Source organism: Alternaria conjuncta, assembly GCF_024043145.1.
Source record: "Alternaria conjuncta strain BMP 0040 chromosome Unknown scaffold_13, whole genome shotgun sequence".
NCBI classification, from domain to species: domain Eukaryota; kingdom Fungi; phylum Ascomycota; class Dothideomycetes; order Pleosporales; family Pleosporaceae; genus Alternaria; species Alternaria conjuncta.
The window spans coordinates 181,325-202,587 of NW_026250102.1; the positions used below are offsets into that span (position 1 = coordinate 181,325).

General features: G+C 51.6%; 10 protein-coding genes across 10 annotated transcripts; 4 read left to right on the forward strand and 6 right to left on the reverse strand.

Annotated features, from left to right (window-relative positions):
- Positions 1–1,813: 1,813 nt before the first annotated feature.
- J4E85_008356 (uncharacterized protein) lies at positions 1,814–2,611 on the reverse strand (the record flags this gene model as incomplete). The annotated part of the gene is made up of 1 exon (XM_051472582.1): positions 1,814–2,611. The coding sequence occupies one exon, from the start codon at positions 2,609–2,611 to the stop codon at positions 1,814–1,816; it is 798 nt and encodes a 265-aa protein (XP_051323403.1).
- Positions 2,612–3,232: 621 nt separating this feature from the next.
- Positions 3,233–4,327, reverse strand: J4E85_008357 (uncharacterized protein; the record flags this gene model as incomplete). Its single annotated transcript, XM_051472583.1, has 2 exons — positions 3,233–4,165; positions 4,232–4,327. 2 exons carry the CDS (start codon positions 4,325–4,327, stop codon positions 3,233–3,235), a joined length of 1,029 nt encoding a protein of 342 aa, XP_051323404.1.
- A 1,708-nt stretch (positions 4,328–6,035) lies between these two features.
- J4E85_008358 (uncharacterized protein) lies at positions 6,036–9,071 on the reverse strand (the record flags this gene model as incomplete). Its single annotated transcript, XM_051472584.1, has 1 exon — positions 6,036–9,071. The coding sequence occupies one exon, from the start codon at positions 9,069–9,071 to the stop codon at positions 6,036–6,038; it is 3,036 nt and encodes a 1,011-aa protein (XP_051323405.1).
- A 742-nt stretch (positions 9,072–9,813) lies between these two features.
- Positions 9,814–10,686, reverse strand: J4E85_008359 (uncharacterized protein; the record flags this gene model as incomplete). The annotated part of the gene is made up of 1 exon (XM_051472585.1): positions 9,814–10,686. The coding sequence occupies one exon, from the start codon at positions 10,684–10,686 to the stop codon at positions 9,814–9,816; it is 873 nt and encodes a 290-aa protein (XP_051323406.1).
- Positions 10,687–11,562: 876 nt separating this feature from the next.
- J4E85_008360 (uncharacterized protein) lies at positions 11,563–12,095 on the forward strand (the record flags this gene model as incomplete). The annotated part of the gene is made up of 3 exons (XM_051472586.1): positions 11,563–11,739; positions 11,787–11,993; positions 12,042–12,095. The coding sequence occupies 3 exons, from the start codon at positions 11,563–11,565 to the stop codon at positions 12,093–12,095; spliced, it is 438 nt and encodes a 145-aa protein (XP_051323407.1).
- Positions 12,096–12,411: 316 nt separating this feature from the next.
- On the reverse strand, positions 12,412–13,713 carry NOP1 (Small subunit processome complex component; the record flags this gene model as incomplete). Its single annotated transcript, XM_051472587.1, has 4 exons — positions 12,412–12,716; positions 12,765–13,174; positions 13,228–13,455; positions 13,697–13,713. The coding sequence occupies 4 exons, from the start codon at positions 13,711–13,713 to the stop codon at positions 12,412–12,414; spliced, it is 960 nt and encodes a 319-aa protein (XP_051323408.1).
- A 416-nt stretch (positions 13,714–14,129) lies between these two features.
- On the forward strand, positions 14,130–14,924 carry RPL17 (60S ribosomal protein L17; the record flags this gene model as incomplete). Its single annotated transcript, XM_051472588.1, has 4 exons — positions 14,130–14,132; positions 14,198–14,411; positions 14,534–14,721; positions 14,769–14,924. 4 exons carry the CDS (start codon positions 14,130–14,132, stop codon positions 14,922–14,924), a joined length of 561 nt encoding a protein of 186 aa, XP_051323409.1.
- A 987-nt stretch (positions 14,925–15,911) lies between these two features.
- Positions 15,912–16,922, forward strand: J4E85_008363 (uncharacterized protein; the record flags this gene model as incomplete). Its single annotated transcript, XM_051472589.1, has 1 exon — positions 15,912–16,922. One exon carries the CDS (start codon positions 15,912–15,914, stop codon positions 16,920–16,922), a length of 1,011 nt encoding a protein of 336 aa, XP_051323410.1.
- Positions 16,923–18,006: 1,084 nt separating this feature from the next.
- J4E85_008364 (uncharacterized protein) lies at positions 18,007–19,074 on the forward strand (the record flags this gene model as incomplete). Its single annotated transcript, XM_051472590.1, has 1 exon — positions 18,007–19,074. One exon carries the CDS (start codon positions 18,007–18,009, stop codon positions 19,072–19,074), a length of 1,068 nt encoding a protein of 355 aa, XP_051323411.1.
- Positions 19,075–19,254: 180 nt separating this feature from the next.
- J4E85_008365 (uncharacterized protein) lies at positions 19,255–20,835 on the reverse strand (the record flags this gene model as incomplete). The annotated part of the gene is made up of 2 exons (XM_051472591.1): positions 19,255–20,721; positions 20,776–20,835. 2 exons carry the CDS (start codon positions 20,833–20,835, stop codon positions 19,255–19,257), a joined length of 1,527 nt encoding a protein of 508 aa, XP_051323412.1.
- Between the last annotated feature and the right edge of the window lie 428 nt (positions 20,836–21,263).

The window sequence follows — 21,263 nt, forward strand, 5'->3', positions numbered from 1 at the left end:
CCAATCATACCTGTTTGCGAGACGCGTCATCAATCTCGAGCACCGAAGCCAAAAGAAGATCCCTAAAACTCCCAACGTCTCGATCTATCAACCACTCGGCCACACTCTGCATCCCGGGTACAGATGACCTGTACGGAGGATTCCTTTCTCTTTTGTTTTTGGTCTTTTGGAATACAGCGCATGATACCCGGTGGATGACGGCGTTTGAGAATCTCTGCGTTGCAGTCAAGGCAGACGCGATAAGCTGTATGAACACACTATTTGAGCTCAACGGCTGGGCACATGAAGTCTCCAGGTCTAGTAGACGACGGCATACGATAATGATCATCATTTACCTCATGTTTTATCATGTAGAAGTCCTTTTGAGGTGTTCCATACGCTTCAAACATCATCGCCTCGACCCATATGAGCCATCAACTTCGTCAGGCTTGTTTCCCACACTAGACTCAGCGCATCATGATTGTCGCGCTTGCAACGAAGTATTGAGAGCATACCGCATGATTGACAATGAGCACGCCGCTCGTAAGCATCCCACTAAAAAAGCCTTCGACAATTCTCAATTTACACGGGTTACGGTCAATCTAGCTGATAACAAAATCTAAGGAACGCGAAAGATGGTTGAGTGTTGTGTTATTACGAATTATGAAGAGAAGCAAACACTGAAGTAAACCCAAATATGCATGCGTCTTTTGTCCTGCGATAGAATGCTCGGGCAATCCCACTAGCAAGCTTTCGAACACTACACTATAGGCTTTGCTATATCGTTCATGAAACCTTTGAGAGGTGCGATTTTGCTATCCAACACCCATATGATTTGATTGTAGACAGCAGCTTGTAAAGCAGTGCTGTCAAGGTCGCTCCCTACGGAGAAATCACAGTGGATACACTTCTGCGCCATCTCAAGCAGTTGCCGCTCCAGAAACGATGGGGGCGTCGGCAAACATTCTAGAGTCTCCCTAGCAGTGACAACGGCATGTTGTTCGCTCGTTTTGGTGCTGTATTTGTCCGTCTTGTCAAGTATTTGTAAGAGGGCAACTCCCAACTTCGCTAGGGGAATACTCCTTATACCGAGTTGAGTCTGCAGTCGAGATCTTTCGTCATGACTAAGAGCAGAGCGTGTTAATTTCGAGAACCGTGTATTGAAGTGGAGGCTCTCTAATCGGTTTTCGAAGCTGCCAGTATCCTGGTCTGCCGAGCTATCGAAGTAGAAAATCTCTTCGAGATTCCAATCTTCTCCAAGCCAAGGACCTGAGTTGTATTGCAACGTTGCTTGGGCTAGTCGATGTGCAAGAATGAGTTGCTCAAGTTGAGACCCAAGATTTTGTAGCAGATCTATCACTGGCTTCGCTTCTTCGTTGATCACAGGTAGGCTCTGTTGAATGACTGGGGTCTTGCTACACTCGTAAAACCAGAGCCGCAATGAGCAATTTGGTACCACGCACATCGTGTAACCCAAGTAAGACCCCAGTTGGCTCGGTGGAGATACGTCGTCTTTGTTCAGGCGAGAACAAATCCTGCCATAGGCGCTTCTGTCAAGAGTGGGCGCATATAACGCACCAGGGCCACTTGCACCGGACGATCTCAAGGCTGGACCGTTTGCTTCATGAACGATAGTTGTGCTGGTTGCTGATTGATGTAGACTCTGGTAAGTGTTTAGAGACCGGTCTCCGCGCACTCCCAGCTCCTTAGTCGGCCTTTGGACGAGCGGACTCGTGCTAGTCTTGAGTGATTGTACATGCAACCAGATCGTCGGCTCTAGCTCTTCTTCACTTTTCAGTGTTAGTCAGACACATACAAAGCTTCTATGTCGCATCTAGACCCACTCTTGTTTCGGTGTCGTAGACAATTTACTGGCGATTATGGTGCACAATTGCGCCGCTTCCACTTTTGTGTGCTTTAATCCGAGAGCTAGTGTCGCTCTGTATTCCTTGCACGGTATGCTGAGGCCTGGCGACAATGCGTCTTGCAGAAAGCTGTGAAGCTCCCGAGAGGCACGCCGGATCTCATCGTACTCGGGGGGGACAGACTCGTAAGCTGGCCGCGGGGTGCTGGCCAGCGCAGAACTAGCCTCGCGAAGCTCACATCGTTGTTTACGGAGCCTTCTGATATTCTTGATCCATTTTTCTATCTCATCGAGCAAATCTCGGTCGCCGGATTCCTTGCGTGAGATCTTGAGAGCCTTCTTCGCATCCTTTGCTCCTTTGAGTAAACTAGAGGCTTCCTCAGTGCCCGGCTTGTCGTGCAGCTTTTCGAGTTCGCGCTCAGCGTTATTCAGTCTATCCTTGATCCAGATGAATGTCTCGCGAAAAGTTTCGTCATTGGAATCCAAGAATGCACAAAGGCGTAGGTCGAGTTGCGGATCCTGCCAGGCGGCGTGTTCTGGATCTACCATCATTGCGGCTAGGATCTGATTGTCGTAAACGACGTTACTCAGGAGTAGTTCGCACTCGTTACGGAAGCTATCCATAGCCAAATGGTATATTAACATTAGTTCTCGTAGGACGGCGTCGGCGTGTGCGAACGCGCGAAATCGATCTCGCACAGTGTGGTAGGACTTGAACATCTCAACAATGAGTGGGACAACAGCAAGGGCAAGACTAGCGCTCTCCATGATTGTCGCCCAAGAAAACTTAGGACAGATGCGACACTTCAAAATGGTGGTATACGTGCATCGCTTCATGATTAAGAAGGAACTGCCCACGTCGCAATCAGCTAGGTGCAGCTGCAGGCCGCGCGCTACTACCCCCACTCTCCTTTCGAAACGTATGCCCATACGATTACTTGCCTGCCGATGTCAGCCATCTTACTAACAGTTTAGTTTTACGTAATTTCTTTGGCTACACGCACTTGCGTCAGAGAACTGCATTAGTTCAGCCAGGTATTGGGTCCAATATTTTAAGAGCCATCTAGGTTGAGCGTGCTGTTTATATCAACGCACCTAAGCGCTTTGTCGACGCCAGAGACATCTTGATTACGGTTATTTTACTTAGTGCTGCATTGTTCCATGATACACGCACGCCACAGTTGTACTTGGCAACAGAAGATCATCATTTGGCATTGCTGTCAAGGCTGCTATTCCAAACCAAGTGAGCGCGATACATGTATTAGGCATAGACTTCGGTCCTTCGAGTTCCAAAAGTCTAACATGAAAAATGATTAATCTTAGAGGATAGCGCATAGATATGCATATGTTTGATGGAAGATTTTCCACTGAGTGAGGTTCACGGCCAAACTAATCCTCGACACATGCCATTGACCACGCTTCCTCATCATCTGTCATTAAGATGCTTCCGGTCTCATATCCCTCATCTTCAGCAAAGTGCTTCAGATCTTGCGCCGACAGCGATTTTGTCTCCACTTCACCTTCCGGTCTCATCTCTTCTCTGCCCAAGAATCCTGCGTTGCCGGGCCAATATGCCCTGGTCCCCAATGCGGCTTCGCCTCTCCATCTCCAACCCTCTTTCTTAACGATATGCAGCCGATAGGCTAGAATGACATCACCGAGCACAGTGTGCGACTCGGCGCCATCTGTACCGGCGTTCATGTCCAGGTTGGCTTGGATTGCAACCTCGTTAGTCACGTTGCCTTGCGTGCCCAGACCGACTTCGCTTTCTTTGAGTTGTATGGTAGAATATCTCAGACCTCTTGCAACTTTCAGGCCAGTGATGAAGTAAATAGGTCCTCTCCTGAGTGCATCTTGTACTTCGGGATCCTCACCGCATAGTGCGGTCACATCCGCCGCCCGTGGATTTCTCTCCAGCATCAATGTGTCAACATTGTCGAAGTCATACTCTGTTCTGATATCCGCGCTGTGTTTCCCTTTTGCCTGACTGCCAAATGCTGCATAGAGTTTGGCGGATGCGTCGCTATGATCGCCACGCTTTCGTGTGCCTTCGCTCGAGCTTGTCATAGTGATGATCTCCGCGAGAGGCTGGAGTTTCGCAATGGGGTCTTGAGGAAGAAATATGTCGGTGATGACGTTGCCAATCTTGATGGAACCGTTGAGCGAGTATTCAAGGCTGGGAGCTCGGATAAAGAATTTTCTGCTTTCCAAGGGTGAAGGCTCAAAAGTCATCTTATCCGATGTCTCTGTACGGTGGCGAGCCATGGGTCTCTGATGCTCGCTTTCTCTCTTGGCCGGACAAACAAGACTAGTGTCGATTATCTGAAGACAATCTATCCTCATCTGTATAGTATCACAGAGCTCTTTGCCCCGCTGGGGTTCATTGACTTGGTACATCTCCACATCGTCTGGACTTTCCATTGTCGACCTCGCGATTTGCGTAACACTAACGACATCGCATGTCTCGAAGAATTTGGCGCGCATGTTGGTCGGAAGGAGCTCGGAAAGATCTGGCTTACAATCAGTTGTCAAGTAAATAGTAAAGCACTGAGATACGCACTGCTGGTCACAAGCCCACTTATGAGAACCAAAACCAGTACGACCGAGTCTTGCACCGACTTGGAGTGACGAAGTGCTTCATCGAGGCCATCGTCTGAAACAGCATGTTCGTTGCCCCACAATAGGAATGATATCGCACTCCTTTCTAGCGATTGATAGTATGATGGCTCCGGCTTTTGTTGTCTCAGATAGCGAAGAATAAACTTCAGAGAACTCATCAGACCACTGTAAAGTGGCGCAATGATGCTGGTTGGAGGATGCGGAGCAATTTCACTCTTCGGCGTACTAACAACCGCTGAAGTCTCTTCCGCCATCGACATGTGCTCATCCAGTGACGAATCTTGAACTGCAGCCACTTGCTGACGCTTTTCATCTCTTTTTCTGATGGAATCCAGTATCCCGGACCGCAAATCTTGCTTCTCTTGCTATCGAACAACGATCAGCCCGATAATAAGAAATTCCAGCAAGACATACCTTGTTTAACAATCTAGGGACCCAGAACTTTAACTCATCCGATTCGCGCTACTAATCTCAGACATTTCGAAAACAGAGCTCCAGTCTCGATGTGCTTACAGTGACAAAATAATCATCATCCCCAAATATCTTTCCCAGAAAATCTTCCACGCAGGACAAAATGCGAACTCCTCTTTTCCTGAGTCCGGAGGTATCAAAGACATCCTGACTCCATGAAGGCGGCGGTATTCGAAAATGTACCGTCGACATACTTTGAGGCGACCGTCAATATGGTGATGAGCGATCGGCTCTCGAGCTCAACCACTTCGTTGCTTAATTTCGTAGCCGTCGAATGAGTAAATGTCGCTATTCGTGCCAGGAAGGTTATGTCGCTTCTGCTTTGTGGGTTGGCTGCATTAACATCCAGCCCGGACTACAGCCACACGCCGAAGGCGAAACGCACGCCCTGATAAGCATTCTTTTGTTATCATCACCGTGGGGTGCATCTAAATTGCTGCATAGCCTCGTCCTATCAAACCCAAGCCAATTTCCAGCCTTGTCAGCCATAAACACCGTTTGCGGCCTTTGCATGCCACTGCAGAACTTGGCTTGAGATTACGAGCGGGCACCAATCATTCTTCACTGATAGATGCGAGCTGAGAGACGTATGGGGGATCAAGTCTTTTCTGGGTAGAGCGGCACAGCGTCTCGTAGGTGCATTTGGCCAGGTTGCGGGCAGGCTGAATTCCAGAGCTCCGAGGCCGCGTCTTTCAGCTGGCTGGACCGCGATCGCGTGAAGGCTGTGGAAAACGTAGAAGAAGCCATATGAGTGCCAGATTGTAGGTGAACTATGTAAGGACAGGTTGCGAGTTGTATGGAGTACTGTGATGTGGTCAGGTCGTTGCTTTCCATTCGCTTCTGCTCTCAAACTCCGCTTGTTAGATGACGTCATCTGTGTAACAACCAGATGTAGCCCCGTGTGACTATCCTCTCAGGAGATCGCTTGCAGATCTAACGACGAGCAATATCGCATTAACGTGCTGATGATTCGCTGCAAGATGGTAGTGTTCCAGTGGACTCGTATTTTACAATCAAACATCCATCCCGCACCACTAGCCCTACGCCAGCAATGCTCTTCCTCCCGTATCGTCAACCCCATCATCATCATCTCTCACCCACCTCAGTTATTCCTCCTACTCTTCTCCTTCCCCTTCTTCGCCTTCTTCCCTTTCCCCTTCCCCTCCCCATCATCCTCACTCGCCCTCTTCCCACTCCCCTTCCCCTTCTCATTCTTCGCCGGCTCCAACGCCGCATCCGTATCCTCATCCTTAACCAGCAACTCATTCAACGCATCATTAAAATTCTCCATCTCGCATATCTCGCCAATCTTGACGCGCATGTAGTCAAATGCAATAGCGACCTTCATATCCTTGTTGCGCACCTTGATAACGCGGGCGTTCTCTCGGAGCGAAGATGAAGTTTCCTTGGGGAGAGATGGGATGGGTTTTGCGGGGCCGGGAGCAGCGGGGGCTGTGGTGGAAGAGGGGATGGAGGGGTGCATGTCCATGTTGTCTGCGTTTTCGGTTGTGGGGTCGACTTCGGCGTCGTCGTCTTCCATGGGCACGTCTTCGGCGACTTCTTGGGGGTTGAGTAGTGGGTCTGCTTCTTCGCCGTCTGTGACGGTTTGAAGAACGGGGATCTTTTGGTAGCGCTGGCTGAAATGCGTGAGGACGACGGATTTCGCGTTCATCGCTGCGCCGATACCGAGTGCTTCGGAGGTGGTGGAGTGTTTCTTGGCCTTTGCGTCGCCTTGTAGTTCATCGTCGAAAGTTGCTTCGTGGATGAGGACTGTGGTGTCTGCTCCGATCTTGGCGAAGTGGCCGCTTGGTCTGCAGTCGCCTGAGTAGCTGAGCTTGAGTGGCTTGATTTGTTCAAGGTCTGCTGGGTCACGTGGGAATGTAATTGAGACAGCCATGGCACCGTGGCAATGCGCTACTCTGGAAGCTTGTATTTCATTGAAACCAAACAGTTTCTCATACTGTTTTTTCGGTATGGCCGCGTTCTCAGATAGTGTCTTTCCAAACGAGTTCAGTATAGACAACCTCGAGCCATTCTGATATTCGTTGGGAGTGATTTGAAGAGGAAGAATTCGACTGTAGCCAAAGTCCTCGATGGCTGAGTATTCGTTAAGCCATTGGAGCATACCACTGTGGGATACGACAGCAAGACCGTATGCGCTAGGGTCTATGTTGCTTGCGGAAGGGTCCAGGGGCTGGGGGTTTGGAACAGCATTGTGTGCTACTTGGTACCAAGCACGAATTACTGATGCTGTGCCTAGGTGGTGATCGGCATGCAAGTGACTGATCCAGATCATACGCAGGTTCTTGAAGATATCCACGAGCTCTTCGTGGGGAAAGACTCTTGAAAGCTGACCCAATGTGTTCTCTCCGCAATCCAAGAGGTAGTTGCCGATGCCAGGAACACGCACCAATGTGGAAGATACATTACGGTACTTGGACGGAAGGGCAGAACCTGTTCCAAGTGTCGTTACCTCGGTGTCACGACGCGCTAGTAGCTTACTCCATATCTGCATCTCTCTGCTTTTGCTTTGGACCTCCGCTTGAGCCTTTTTAGCCAATTCGAGAACCTCAGGCGGCGTTGTAAGTGCCACTTCGTCGGGCACGAAGAGACTAGATATAGTGTTTTTCTTGGTGGCAAACTGCGGCATAAGATTAAAGCCAAAGCCTCGGTCAGCGCGGATGGCTCCGGAGGGCAACGGCGATGCTGTCGACATGCCAGTCCTGTATATACTTGTCTGTGGTACAGTAATGTTGTCGAAAACGGGTGTGCGATATCTCGACGGATCAATCTGCCCAAGTCGCGTAGCTTGTCCCGCTACCGAGTCGTGTGCGACGCGATTTGGCGCGGTATCCAGAGACGATATTACGTGTTCCACGTTGTCCATCTTGTTCATGAAATTGAGTAGATCCGGGTGACCTACGACGCCTGGACCAAGCATCCAAACGATAGCTCGAATGTCAGTCATCACCTCTGGAGAGCTAAGCTCTTCTCGCTGAAGAGTGCTTTCAATGTATTCAACTGAGGGGATGTCCAAGATGGCGATACCCTGACCGGGCCTATCAGCGCCCATGACCTGATCTGGGGTAATCATCTCGCCGTCCGCGTTCGGTACCGATATGCCATTGGTGAGCTTTCCGAAATCCGGTCCTGGTTTGACACCTAGCGCTTTCGCGCGTGCGACGTCGAATTGACCACGAGCTGAATGCGACCGCACGATGTACGAAACACACTCTGGTGCTGGCCTGGTCGGTGGTAGCGCTAGAATCATAGCACCAGGCCACGGCGTCCGGGTCCAGACTTTAATGTCAGGAAGAGGCTCTTTGCCCCCTGGCATCGGCCCTTGGTAGGCCGAGAAGCCGTGTGTATCGGGGTTACGAATGAATATTTGAGCAGGCACTTGTACCTCAGAAATGTGGCGTTCTGTCAGTGTATCCATCTTCCAATTCGAATCGAACATGTACTTGATGGTCGCTGTCCGTATCCGGTCGTACCTCAACTCGCGGTCTTCCGGGCTCTCATTTTCGGGAGCCTGGAGTCCGTCAAATGTATTCTCGTGTTCATCGAAATACCGTCGCCGCGCCTCCAAATCAGCCTCCGCTTGCGCATCGACTTCAGAGTTGACAGGCGCTACTGAGAGAGCCCAGACTTTGATATTTTCGTCCTCCCACGTCGGAACTATAGCACCATTGCCGTCCTTCTCGGGTGACTGCTTCACGTACTCGGTCGCATTGATGGGTATGCCCTTCCTGAATATGAACCTCCGACACGTTGCCAGTGTATGTTTCAGATTCGGTGGTCCGTATATGTCGAAGTGCGGCTTCGCGGGTGCCTCGCCTTTTTTTCCTCGCTCTTGAGCCAGACGAAAGGTATCCATGGCGGTGGTGTAAGAGCTGGTGGTCGAGTCGGCCAATGTGAGCATCATGCCAATCAATCCACCCATGTTCTTCCACTCTGTCCTGCCTGTCATGAAGAAATCTTGCGCCTTCAGCAGACGTGTGCCCTGCTGCACCATCGCCCGCTGGGTGCCCTCTGCCAGGTTGCCGAAAACATAGTGCTTGCTTGCCGTCCGCAGCACGAGCGTTGTTCCCGGCGTATCAGCCGTAGGCGTTGTGACGACCTCAACGCTGCACGACATGTCTCTTGTTCTCAAGAACTCGGTTCTATTGAACTCCGCAGGTGGCTTTGTATGTTTGTTCTTGGGCTCGGAGAGTTCAAGGTTCGGCGGTTGCGTAAGGTAGCATGAAGCTGATCCGATTGGAGCTTTGGGAGGTTGATATATCAGACGTGTGAGTACCTTCGCTTCTGCTAGGTGATTCGCCTTGCCGCTTTTCGTGTGTTTAGATGCAACTGGTTGAGGATCGAGGGGTAAGCGGTAGATCTTCGAAAACGTTCGAATGGATAGGCGAAACCGAGGAGTCGCTCTGGAGCGGAGAGTAAAGGCAGCGAAAATCGTATGCGCTATGGGCCGACCGTATCGTGGGCGCAATGCGAAGAATGGGACATTAGTCGTAATGGTCGTAGCTCGCTCCGTGGCGCTAATTAAGGAAGCCAACTTGACGAAGGGAAGGAGTGACACGAGAAGCAACTATGTACAGCCCTGGAAGCATCAGGGTGAGAGAGCGCATGCAACGAGTCGAAATGATGCGCGTCACTTTTCGCGATGCGTCAACAATCAAGGCTAGATTTAGGCGAAGTAGAGGCCCGTGCGAACTAACCCCGAGCGGACTTGTTCCGCGACACTCTAACTTTCTGTCCATCACTCCATCTTGACCAGGAAGCTGTTTTCATCGGGTATCATTATTCGTCTGAACTATACTACTTTTTTCTTCCTCACGTTGAATCTTCGTACGCCTCAAACACTAATCGCTTGACCCATCCTAGGCATTCTTCTTCCGGAGCGCTCCACCATCAACAGTAATGTCCTGACCAGTCACAAAGCCCGCCTCGATGAGGTACAGCGCAGCATCAGCAATGTCCTTCGGCCTTCCAGCCCTGTTGGTCGGATGATCAGAGACGTCCTTCTCACTAATCTGGCCTGCCCAGTCTGCCCCGTTCTCATCGCCTTCCTTGCTCTCGTGTGCGACCTTGATGCGTCCGGGGGCGATAAGGTTGACTCGAATGCCCAGGCTACCTAGACTGATTGCCATGGAGTGCATCAAACCAAGCTGACCTGACTTGCTTGAAGCATAGCCCTCCTGGTTCGGATCAGACTGATGCGCACGGAAGGAGCCGATGTGAATGATGCATGGGCCTGCAGGACTGGAGTTGTTGGCGTTCTGGATGTGTGCGCCGTGTTCAACATCAGATGCTCGGGCTTTCATGTAGGGGATACAAGCTTGTGACATGGCGAAGGGACCGGTGAGGTTGGTGTCGATGTACGCTTTCCACTCATCGATAGTCGAGAGGTCCTCCATGGTCTTGCCATCCTTCCACTGCGGAGACGCGATTCCGCCGTTGTTGATCAACACATCAATGCGGTCGTTGAAGAACTTGGCTGCTTCTTTGACTTTGGCACGGATGTCCTCGACGTCGCGAAGGTCGCAGATCGCCGAACCAAGCCTACCATCGGCGTAGTACTGCTTGAGGTGGACTTTGGTGGTGTGCTCCAGCTCTTCTTCATCGATGTCGAAGATGTAGGCGTGGTGGCCAGCTTCGAGCATCATCCGAGTCAATGCTCGACCGATGCCTCGTGCACCACCTGAAATGATGATGTTCTTGTATAGCGCGGGTGCTGGTGCTTGGCCTGCCATCTTGAGGGTCTTGAAATGTGGAGTTGGTATTGTTTGGTATGGAGACGTGTTCGCGGGGTGTGAACTTCGCGTAGGTGTTGTTTGTTTAAGTACGTTGCTCTGACGTCACGCCTCAACACATCGTTTATCGCCACGACGTGTGCTGCACAAGATCTTGAAATCGGAAATCTTTACGAGGATCTCATTTTTGAGAGTCTTACCCTTACTCAAATTTCTAGGCCAAAGACTTACATTTTGTTACGTTGTACAGTTGTCAAGGGAAGACAATTTATATTCTAAATGTATTGCGACTAGAGTACAATTTAACCATAAACCAGACCTTTTAAGTACGATGATCGTATCAGTTCGCAGGAAAAGTGATATGGTGTTACCAGTGCTTGATACCTATCACGTTCTCGTGAAATATGGGGCGACCTTGGCTCATCATACGTTGGGTGAAGAGAAACTCAATATCTTGCGCGTACGGCCATCTCATACAAGTAAGAACCTGAATAAATGTGCAGACTACACCATGATAGACAAAATTCGATAGAAGGTAGATAGACAAGTCTGGCGTAAATACAAGCTCCAGAGTCTTCAGTGTTTTTCCTGCATGAGACGCGGCATGATGAATGAAGCAGAGCTATCTTCAAAGACACGTTTTGGGTGCAGCCGCCCCTTCCCGGTCTGTCAACACAGTCGAGGAGGTGAAAGTGAGTGATGAGGGTAGCTCCTCTCTCAGTCTAACGATACCGCCTGGGAATGAGCCCACGTGGCAGAAGGTCGCTACCGTCTTATTCAAACCAAGACTCAACAAGGCACTCACCATAATTAATTTCTCGCTCCTACACACTCCATCAACTCTACACATAACACCACCACGAATACGTCCGCAACATGGTTCGCACCTCGACAGCCGCCGACTCCCAGTGCGTCCACGCCATGGTCGCTGAAGACATTCTCAAGTTCATGTGTGGCCTCATGGTTTACGTCTGGTTCGCGATGGATGCCTTCTTCAACATGACCAACGAGAACAAGTTCCCAGCGGTGTTGGCGTGGCTAGTCCTCATTCCGGTACCTACACTGAAGATAAAATCCGTATCCGCTCTAACACATTTCAGATCACTCTGTTTCTCCTTGCAAACATCGTCGTTGTACACGTGGACGCGATCTCCAGGAAATACAAACTCAGCAATGACGACGTCACCGGGCTCCAATACATACTCGGTTGCATCTACGTACCGGTATTTCTGTCAATATGTGCGGCGATACGATTTGCAATCCCGAAAGGCCACCTACTGGTCTGGTCTTCCTTCTTTCTGCTGCCGGTAAGTCCTCGTGGTAGAGCCTGTATCGACAATTCTAACTCTTCGCAGGTCTGTGGCATGCTCTTTGCTCTCGCCATCGACGCTAGGGCCAGGGGATGGTAGGTGGAATATCCCTGCCTGTGGATTCGGTTGAGGAAGGGGCGACTTCAAACGAAATGCGCAAACTTTTGAAAGACGGGGAGGCGGGGAACGGAAAGCAAGAGATCAGAGACAATGGATGGAATCAATCATGTCACCATATTACACCTGAGTGAACGTAAAAATCGCATCCATAGATCTTTTGTCAAAACACGACAACCAAATCCCTCCTGACGCCAGTGAACACCGAGTTCCGTCAAAGTACAGGTATATGACCACATGCATGCAATCGTTTGAAATCAGAAAAGCGCCGTCAGCCCATTGTAGCTCAACATTCCGTCTATTGCGAACGCTGGTAAACACCGACAACCATGGCGTGGTCACGCTCGAAGGGCTCAAGGGTGAGCTGCTCCTTGGGCTTGATGCCCATCTCTCGTAGCTTGTTGACTTCCTGTGCGAAGACGGCCTCGGGGGCAGCGGTGGAGTCGATACAGTTGGCCTTGATGGAGATGACGATACCACCTCCAACCTTGAGGAAGAGTCCGGCGTTGAGACCGACGATACGGGCTTGATCGGGCTGGGCAACGTCGGCGAAAATGCAGTCAACCATGCCGACGAGCATGCGGTACTTGAGAGGGTGACGGGCTGCGAATTGTTAGCGAATGTCAGAAAGATGGAACGCGAAGTACATACCATCCTCAACGATGGGGATGACGTTGGTGCGGTGGGTAGCCATGTTGATCAGATCACGACCGGAGCGGTGCGAGAACTCAACAGCGAAGACGGTTCCCTCAGGTCCAACGATATCAGCAACGTGGGAGACTGATGTTCCGGAAGCGGCACCGAGGTAGAGGACCTTGGAGCCAGGGCCCATGTAGATGTTGTCGACACCACCCAAGATACCAGCGGCCAACTTGGAGCGGAAGGGGTTCCAGACACGGTACTCTGTGCTGGAGGGGGCTTCGGTCTCGCCGTCCTTGGGCGCGGTGCTGGCACCAACGCTGATGCGCTTCTCGCCGTAAACGGACTCGCCGGGGGTCAAGTTCTTGGTAACGAGGAGATCCTCCTTTCCGCGAGCGACGAAGACACCGGCGTGACGATGGCTAGAGAAGTGGTTAGTAGCTGTCTTGCGCGCTTTTGAGCTGGCTGAACTTACGGCTCAACAATGACCTTGGCGCCTCCACGCGCTCCTCCACGGGCACCTCCTCGGGGCGCACCACGGCCTCTTGGGGCTCCGCGACCACGAGGAGCACCACCACGGCCGCCACGGTCACCGCCGCCGCGACCTCCGCCGAAGCCACCACGTCCACCCCTGGGGGTGAAGCCACCGCGACCGCCACGGTCACCACCAAATCCACCACGTCCGCCGCCGCCACGACCGCCTCTGTGAGAAGTTAGAACTGCGCTGCAGATAAATGTTCGTATGTGAGTGCGGAGAAGCTCGTAGTTCCTGCATCGTTCTGAAAACAGCTCAGAAAGAACAAGCTTCTCCGCAGCGTGGAGCGCGCATGCTGAGCGAGCAGACGTCAAGATTTGTAGTATCTGCAATCAAATCTTGCTCAACATGCCGCGGTTCGCGCATTGTTCATATTGCGATGGAATTTCGAGGCTTGCGGAAGTCGTACCTGGGAGTGAAAGCCATTGCTGAAAGTTGTCGGGATAGTTCGAGCAGGTTATGGGATGCGAAAGCTACTGCGCAGGGTTAGTCTTGAGATGGCAGAGTGCAAATATCAGCCCAAGTACCTCTGGGTGCTCTGTTCCACTATATGCGCGTTGACTGTGCGCGTTGAAGTGGCTGTGGGTACGGTATGTCGCGGTAGATGCGATGGGTGCAGCTTTGAAGTTCGCAGAGCTACATTTTTTCAAAAGTAGCGCCAAATCTGCGCAGCCAATCACGTGCGGGAGGCGCAAGCGGCCCGCTATAATGCCGTGGGCGCGACTTTGGCTTTTTTCGGTTGGGTCTGCGACTTAGTCATCAAGGCCACTTTCGCTCGAGAAGTCGTCGAAATTACCTACCACGTCGGCAGTCCACTACTAACAACAGCACAATTCGACAAAATGGTACGTTGCCCGTCGCGATATACTGTCGGACCTTGCACGCACGAACATGGAATTAATTCTTGCAGGTTCGCTACGGTGCCTCCTCCATTGACGGCGCAAAGTCTGCTCGCGCCCGCGGCAGCTACCTCCGCGTATCCTTCAAGAACACCCGCGAGACCGCCCAGGCTGTCAACGGCTGGAAGCTCGACCGCGCCCTTACCTACCTCGGAAATGTCCTGGAGCACAAGGAGGCTATCCCCATGAGGCGGTACGCCGGCAGCACTGGACGCACTGCTCAGGGTGAGTAGCCCTTCCCACGATTCGCACAATGCGCAGATGGAACTTGGCGCGGAGGAGGAGCTATCGGGTGTTGGAGATGGATCTATGTTGGCAATTGCAGGAACACGGGCTGACTTCCGCAGGCAAGGCTTTCGGTGTCTCCAAGGCCCGCTGGCCCGTCAAGTCTGCTGAGATCCTCATCGGTCTCCTCAAGAACGCCGAGGCCAACGCCGACACCAAGGGTCTTGACACCAGCAACCTGATCATCAAGCACATCCAGGTCAACCAGGCCCCCAAGCAGCGAAGGCGCACTTACCGTGCTCACGGACGTGTATGTATACACCGGTCCACAATCGCACTCCTCTCTAACATACCTAGATCAACCCGTACATGAGCAACCCCTCCCACATCGAGCTCATCCTCACCGAGGCCGCCGAAGTTGTCCAGAAGTCCAACCAGACCCTTGAGCGCCGTATGAACTCCAGGCAGCGTGGCCGTGCCGTCCGCAAGGCCATCACTGCTTCTGAGGAGTAGAGGAAGCAGGGGAAGTTGATGTTCCGGCGAAGAAAACGGTCAAGGCATGGGCACGGTTTGGGAGTCAATGAGCGATGAATATTCAGGGTCTTTCCACACTCGTCATGTATTCATGATATGGCACTTCGATTTCTGCGGTGTCTGGTCCGTAAAAATAAATAGGGCCAAGGCCTGTTCCCAAATGTTCAAAGCCGAGACTTCCAAGTCGCAAGTTCACGATGTTCGCCAGTGTATTTGATTCCTCTACGATGACAGGACGCTGAATGATTCCAGCGGTACATCTCTCCCAAGGTTCGGCCGCAGTCATCAACATGCTATTTCTTACAATGGAGCCAGTCCTCTACGCGTGCTCAGAACGAGCTCTGAAGGAATGCGCTGCTTGTTTACATTCTCGTAAGTACGACCAAGGATTTCAGGAATGTTACTAGAATGGATTTGCGGTACGACGTAGAGGAACATGGGCTGCTTTGACCAACTATGAACGCATGTCAGAATTGACCTCCACATGCATCGATAGACCCTGAGATTCTAAGATTTCCCGTCGTGTGCCTGGGGCTGACCGCAGGCTGCGCTAGTCTCAACATGCGTTAGCGTGATTGTGAACTTTGGCAGCTCGAACTCAGAATACCAGCTAAGCAAGGCCCAACGGCCAGCTAAGCATGCATGCCGCTAATATCTGAGATGAGGCTGGCTGCAAATCCCACATCATTTCCTTCGAGTCAGTTGCGGTCAGATACGATCTCTTGCCTTGCTGCAATTGCTCCGAGCCAACTTTCCCACGATCGATGACGCAGGCCCAGCAAGCCCAGGCATGGGCATGTACCTCGCCACAAAATGTGTCGAAAGATAAGTAGTCATGTATAGACTGGGATCTATCCGCTGTCAAACGTCCTTTTCCACAGATCTCTTTCTTTACTGGTAACGGCAGTCGTTCTTACGTGCATCGCTGCATACCAGTCTTCACCTCCCGAGGTCACACCTACCACCATGGCTCGGCTACAACAATCCACTCGCCACAGGCGGCAAACCCCATACCTCGCCTCTCTCTACGCACTCTTCGCCGCCGCCGCCTATGCGCAAGACTCAAAACGCGGTTTCGCATTCATCGGCGACTCACACGTACCGGACAATCGGCTACTTACTTCCGACAACTCACCACTGGCATGGTACTACAACTGGTCACCATACCCGAACAGCGACCTCATCCCGGCGGACAGTCTAGAGTTCGTGCCTATGATTCACGGCATAGATGCCACGGAAGACGATAACACCGAACGCGTGATTGAAGGCTTGCCGCAAAGTAGCAAGCACCTTCTCTCCTTCAACGAACCAGACGGCACCGAGGGAAGCGGCGGTAGCAGTATCAAGCCTGAAGATGCTGCGAAAGCATATATCGACTTCGTTGTGCCATTTCGGAATGGCGATAAAGGTGGTAGGAACTGGTTGATCAGTCATCCCAGTACGACGGGTAGTCCAAATGGTCTTGACTGGTTACGGAAATTCAATGAGTCTTGTTACGACATTGACTCAGAAAACGGCTGCCCCGCAGATTTCGTTGCCGTACATTGGTACGGCGCTTTCGATGGTCTGGCAGGCTGGCTAGGCACCTTGGATGAGTTCTACAACACGAATTCGACGAGGGATCAGCCGTTGAAGCTTTGGATTACCGAGATGGCGCTTCCACAGCAGGACGAGGAGAATACCGTTGGCATGATGAACCGCACACTGCCGTATCTCGATCAGCTGGATTACGTTGAGCGATACTCGTGGTTCGGTGCTTTCAGGACAGATGACGCGAATGAATGGACGGGCGATGGCGTCGCGCTATTTGATGATGATGGCGGCTTGACTCAGCTCGGTGCTCTGTACCTGGGTAATGGATTTGAGGAGGGACAGAAGGGTGAGGGTGCTGAAGAGGATGCGGCGAGTGGGTTGAGGGTCAGTGCTGGACTGATGGCTGCATTGTCGTTGTGCGCGGCCGCTTTTACGATGCTTTGAACGATGTAAATGACACATTTCCTTTTACTGTAGATACCTTAGCGAGTCGTATATATCACCGATAACATGTAGTAATGATTTTGACTCAAATGTTTTGATGCCGTGTTGCGCGCCTTCTAGCGCGGCTACCAAATATCCGGTCGGATCCGGCAAAGTTCGCGAAACCATCCCTCCATCCAACGGCATACCCTCACGACACCTCCATCACCTAGCGCACATACCGCACTAATGAGGATACAACTGCGGGGCCCGAGGAATTTTTTAGGGAATTAAGAGGAATTCGCGAAGGAGTACTGAACTACTGCAGACAGATTGCCGAAAGAAACGTATGTCGCGTCGCGATGTGCCTCTTCCCACGTTTCACGCCAAGCCATTGTAGATCTGTCGAAACGAGCCAAACACCTCATGTCAACCACTCAAACACCAAGTACTTCGATGCGAACCCACAAAACCAAGGGTCTTTGGTCCGGGAGCTATGATCCGATTCGCGCCTCTTGCTGCGACACTCGAGACACTATAGCCTGGAGACCTCGGGACCTACCATCTGATTACCACCTCAAACAAAGTATTGACCAAGCTTTCTCAAACGCGAGATAAGCTTTTCTTGACTACGGCGCTTATAGGATACAACCGCGACTAATACGTTCAGTTGTCTATTTCTGTACCGGCACATGTTGTTTCCTTTGTCGCCTGCATAGCCTCACCCTGTTTGAGCCTTGGCGGCTATCCGTTCCTGATGCGTAGGAGATCCATATCGGACACGAATATCGCCGAACACGTGTGGCGCGACGTGAACTGCTTTAGTTGGCTATCCACGTCAAAGAAGTTCGTGGTGCAGCGCGAATGTCAGATGGGGATAGTGGGACAGGGTGGGAGGCTAAGTCAAGGAAGAGCTGCATCCGTTGACCTGAGCACCCAGAGTCGATACGCGGGAACGCTTGATCTATGATAACAAACAGATGCCTTGGGCTCTGGAGTATCACATCGAATCCCTTGTTTCGTTTCCAGTATTCAGTCTGATATACGTCTTCCTCCCCTGCATCGATCACCCAATTCTCATTCATTCATCCAACCACCACACAACATGCGCTTCTCAATAATACCGACTGCAGGCCTCCTACTGACCTTGGCATTCGCAGCACCACTCAACAAGCGCGACTACGCTCCCTTCCCACTAGTAAACGGCTTCCCAAACCCCTCCCAAGAAACCGTCCTCCAAATCCAGAAAGACGGCCACGGCACCCTGCCCAACGGCCCTCCACCACCTACCCTCAGTCCCGATGGAACCACAAACCTCAAACTCATCGCACTCAACGAACTCTTCGAAGTAGCCTTCTTCACCGAACTAATGAGCAACGTCACAAACAAACTCCCCGGCTACGACCTCGGCGACCGCCAAGGCTACATAATCGAATCCCTCAAAGCCATCGTAAACCAAGAGGAAATGCACGTCCTAAACGCCAACGACGCATTGAAACACTTCAACACCGCCCCGATCGAAGGCTGCAAATACAATTTTCCCGTCGTCGACTACGAAGGCGCCATTGCCCTCGCAGCAACGTTCACAGACCTCGTCCTCGGCACTTTACAAGAAGTATCCGAACTCTTCGCCCGCTCCTCGGATTTCGGTCTCGTACACGCAGTAGCATCCGTAATAGGAAACGAAGGCTCGCAAGAAGGTTTCTTCCGCGCCGAGCAAAAGAAACGGCCAAGCGCCCAACCTTTCCTCACGTCCTCATCCCGCGATTTCGCATTCACTGCTATCCAAGAATTCGTCGTGGAGGGCAGTTGTCCGAACATCGGCACCATCCCACTCAAGCGCTTCAAACCCTTGGCAGTCGAAACGAAAGACATCAAAGCGCAGACCCAGAACATCCAATTCTCCTTCTCGATGAAGGACGCAGGTATGTTTGAGATTGATATGCTCAAGCTGGTTTGGATTAATGGGCAGAATGTGCCGGTTGTCAGGGCGCTGCAGAATGTGGAGATGAAAGATGATAGGGTTGTGTTTGAGGCGGAGTTTCCGTTTGAGGAGTTTGTTATGGAGGGGTTGACGATTGCGGCGGTGACGATGGGTAAGGATTCTTTTGAGGGGGTGGGGGAGGTTGCGGAGAAGACGGTGTTTGGGCCGGGGATTATTGAGTTGGATTGAGGGGTGCGGTGGGGTGTTTGTTGTGCATAGCGATGGTGTTGGTCTTGCGCTGAGGACAGGGTTTCTGGTGTGTAGATAATTGTAATGTCTTGTATCTCTACTTCTGCCCATCTTGACCCTTAACGCTCATGTGTGAATATCCTTTGGACTTGCGATGACCCAAATCGCCCACACTTCGTTTCACAACTCACTCATAGGCTTCGCCAGCAAAGTCCTAAAATCAACCGTTTCCCTAAAGCTCTTCAAAAACTCTCTCATCGTACTCGGCAACTTTGGTTTATGCCAAGTCCGCATAATGCTCATTATATATTCCTCATCAGGCTCCCGATTTCTATTTAGATAGAACAGCGAATTGCCCAGTGGCATCCAAATAGCCATGATACCCGTTACACCAAACTGCTCTTGGAGGAAGTAGTCGACTGACTTCATGATCATTCTCGCAAACGGTCGGGGGTGCGGGCGATCAGGGTGCGAAATCGAGGTATCAGTGTAGAGATCGATACCGCTTGCGACATCGAGGGTGGAGTATAGGAAGAGGGCTGTCAACCAGTAGCGTACAGTGACACAAGCAATGTCTATGCTGGGAAAGGTGATTGGCGTTGCGTTGCTAACAATCTCGGGTGTGTAGATGGCGTTCGCATCTGCATTGACCCAAGCTTCGAGCTTGAAATGAAGTGTCCAGCATTTCGCTATGGTGTATACTTGCAACCCCTCTCTTTCTTGCTCGCTCAGATTTTCGAATTGTAGCTTGTCTATAGCGTCCAAAAGCTCGGGTACACCGCAGAGGATGTCGATAAGAACGTCGTCGGATGACTTGGTCCGCCCTTTCCAAGGTATCGTCTTCCACTCTTCCTCATTGAGTATGGTTGGTTTCCTGCCGCGGATGGCAGGACCAAGTAGCCGGTATCTTGCATTAGTGAAGAGCCTATGCGCTGCATCGTTTTCCGCAAATATCTCCGGGCCACGGCTGACTATCATAGCTAGCTCACCCTCACAGTGACTGAGCCAGCTTTTCGCCTGGTTGGTCGTATTCGGTTCCGCGCCGAACAGCATATCGAAGAGAGCCATGACTCGCGGTACAACAAGTAGTGACTCGCTGCTCGCTCGAGCGGGGTTGTGTAAAGCCACGGCTGTTTCCTTGAGCGCTTTCCCGTATAGTGTTCTTCCTTGCCGCGTGAGAGCTTCGTTATCCGAAGTTACCCCAAGCTGTGTTATGCCAACTGCCAGAGCAGCCATCTGTAATGCTTCATCGCGCGTGCTAAGCAGGGGTAGCAAGCTAACAAACTCCTTCGCGTCTGTGTTGGTGGTGTGGATTACGCCCTGGGGGTTGTACATATTCAAGAAAGTCGCAATAGTCTTCTCGCTGTACGCAGATCTAGCGAGCGCATCGGGCAGCATGATTGGTATCGACATGGAACATGGTGTCTGTGTTCCCGGAGTTGATACAGGGTTGAATTGCATTATCTGCATGCCTTGCCGAGGTGGCTGTCCGGGAGACTTCTCAGGCGTCGCATGGCGTCCTAATTTTGGTGCAGGACGGGTAGGTCCGCTTCCTTTTTGGTAGATGAAGATGCGGTCCGAGTCGTAGCCTCCGCATGCTGTCCCGCGTTCTTTGCATTGACCGCACTCAGGCTGGACTAGATCGCACTAAAACACATCAGCTTCACATCTTGGGTGTTGCTCGTGGGCGCTTGCACTTACGCCCTTCTTTCTTTTTCGGCACGTCACGCAGCCTTTGGAGCGTCCTGGAACTCCCACCATCTCGGAAAGTTAGAGTAGGCGCATGCACGATGGATTTCGTCCGCTGTCACTCCTGTTCAGCGCAGAATGTTCCCTATATGGACATACATTGTCTGCCTGCTAGCGTAACGGTAAAGAAGCGCAGTCTCGTAGGGCTGTGAAGCGCCTGTAGTAGCTGTAGGGCTAGCTATTGATTGGTGCGCATTTGTCTATGACGACGGTTGAAATGCTTGGGAGGTGGCTTGTATGACTTCCACGTTGTTAAGCATCAGGCGTTCCACTATGTCATCTCAATCAACCAATGATGGTTCGTCGCGCCTTACCCCTTTCGGCTGATTCTGCGACAACTCGCCTTGCTGCAGAGGGGCCTCAGCTTTCACCGCAGATAGCTCGGCGTAGATCGAAGTAGCCATGCGATATCTTGATTACCATTGCGATCGCATCTAAGC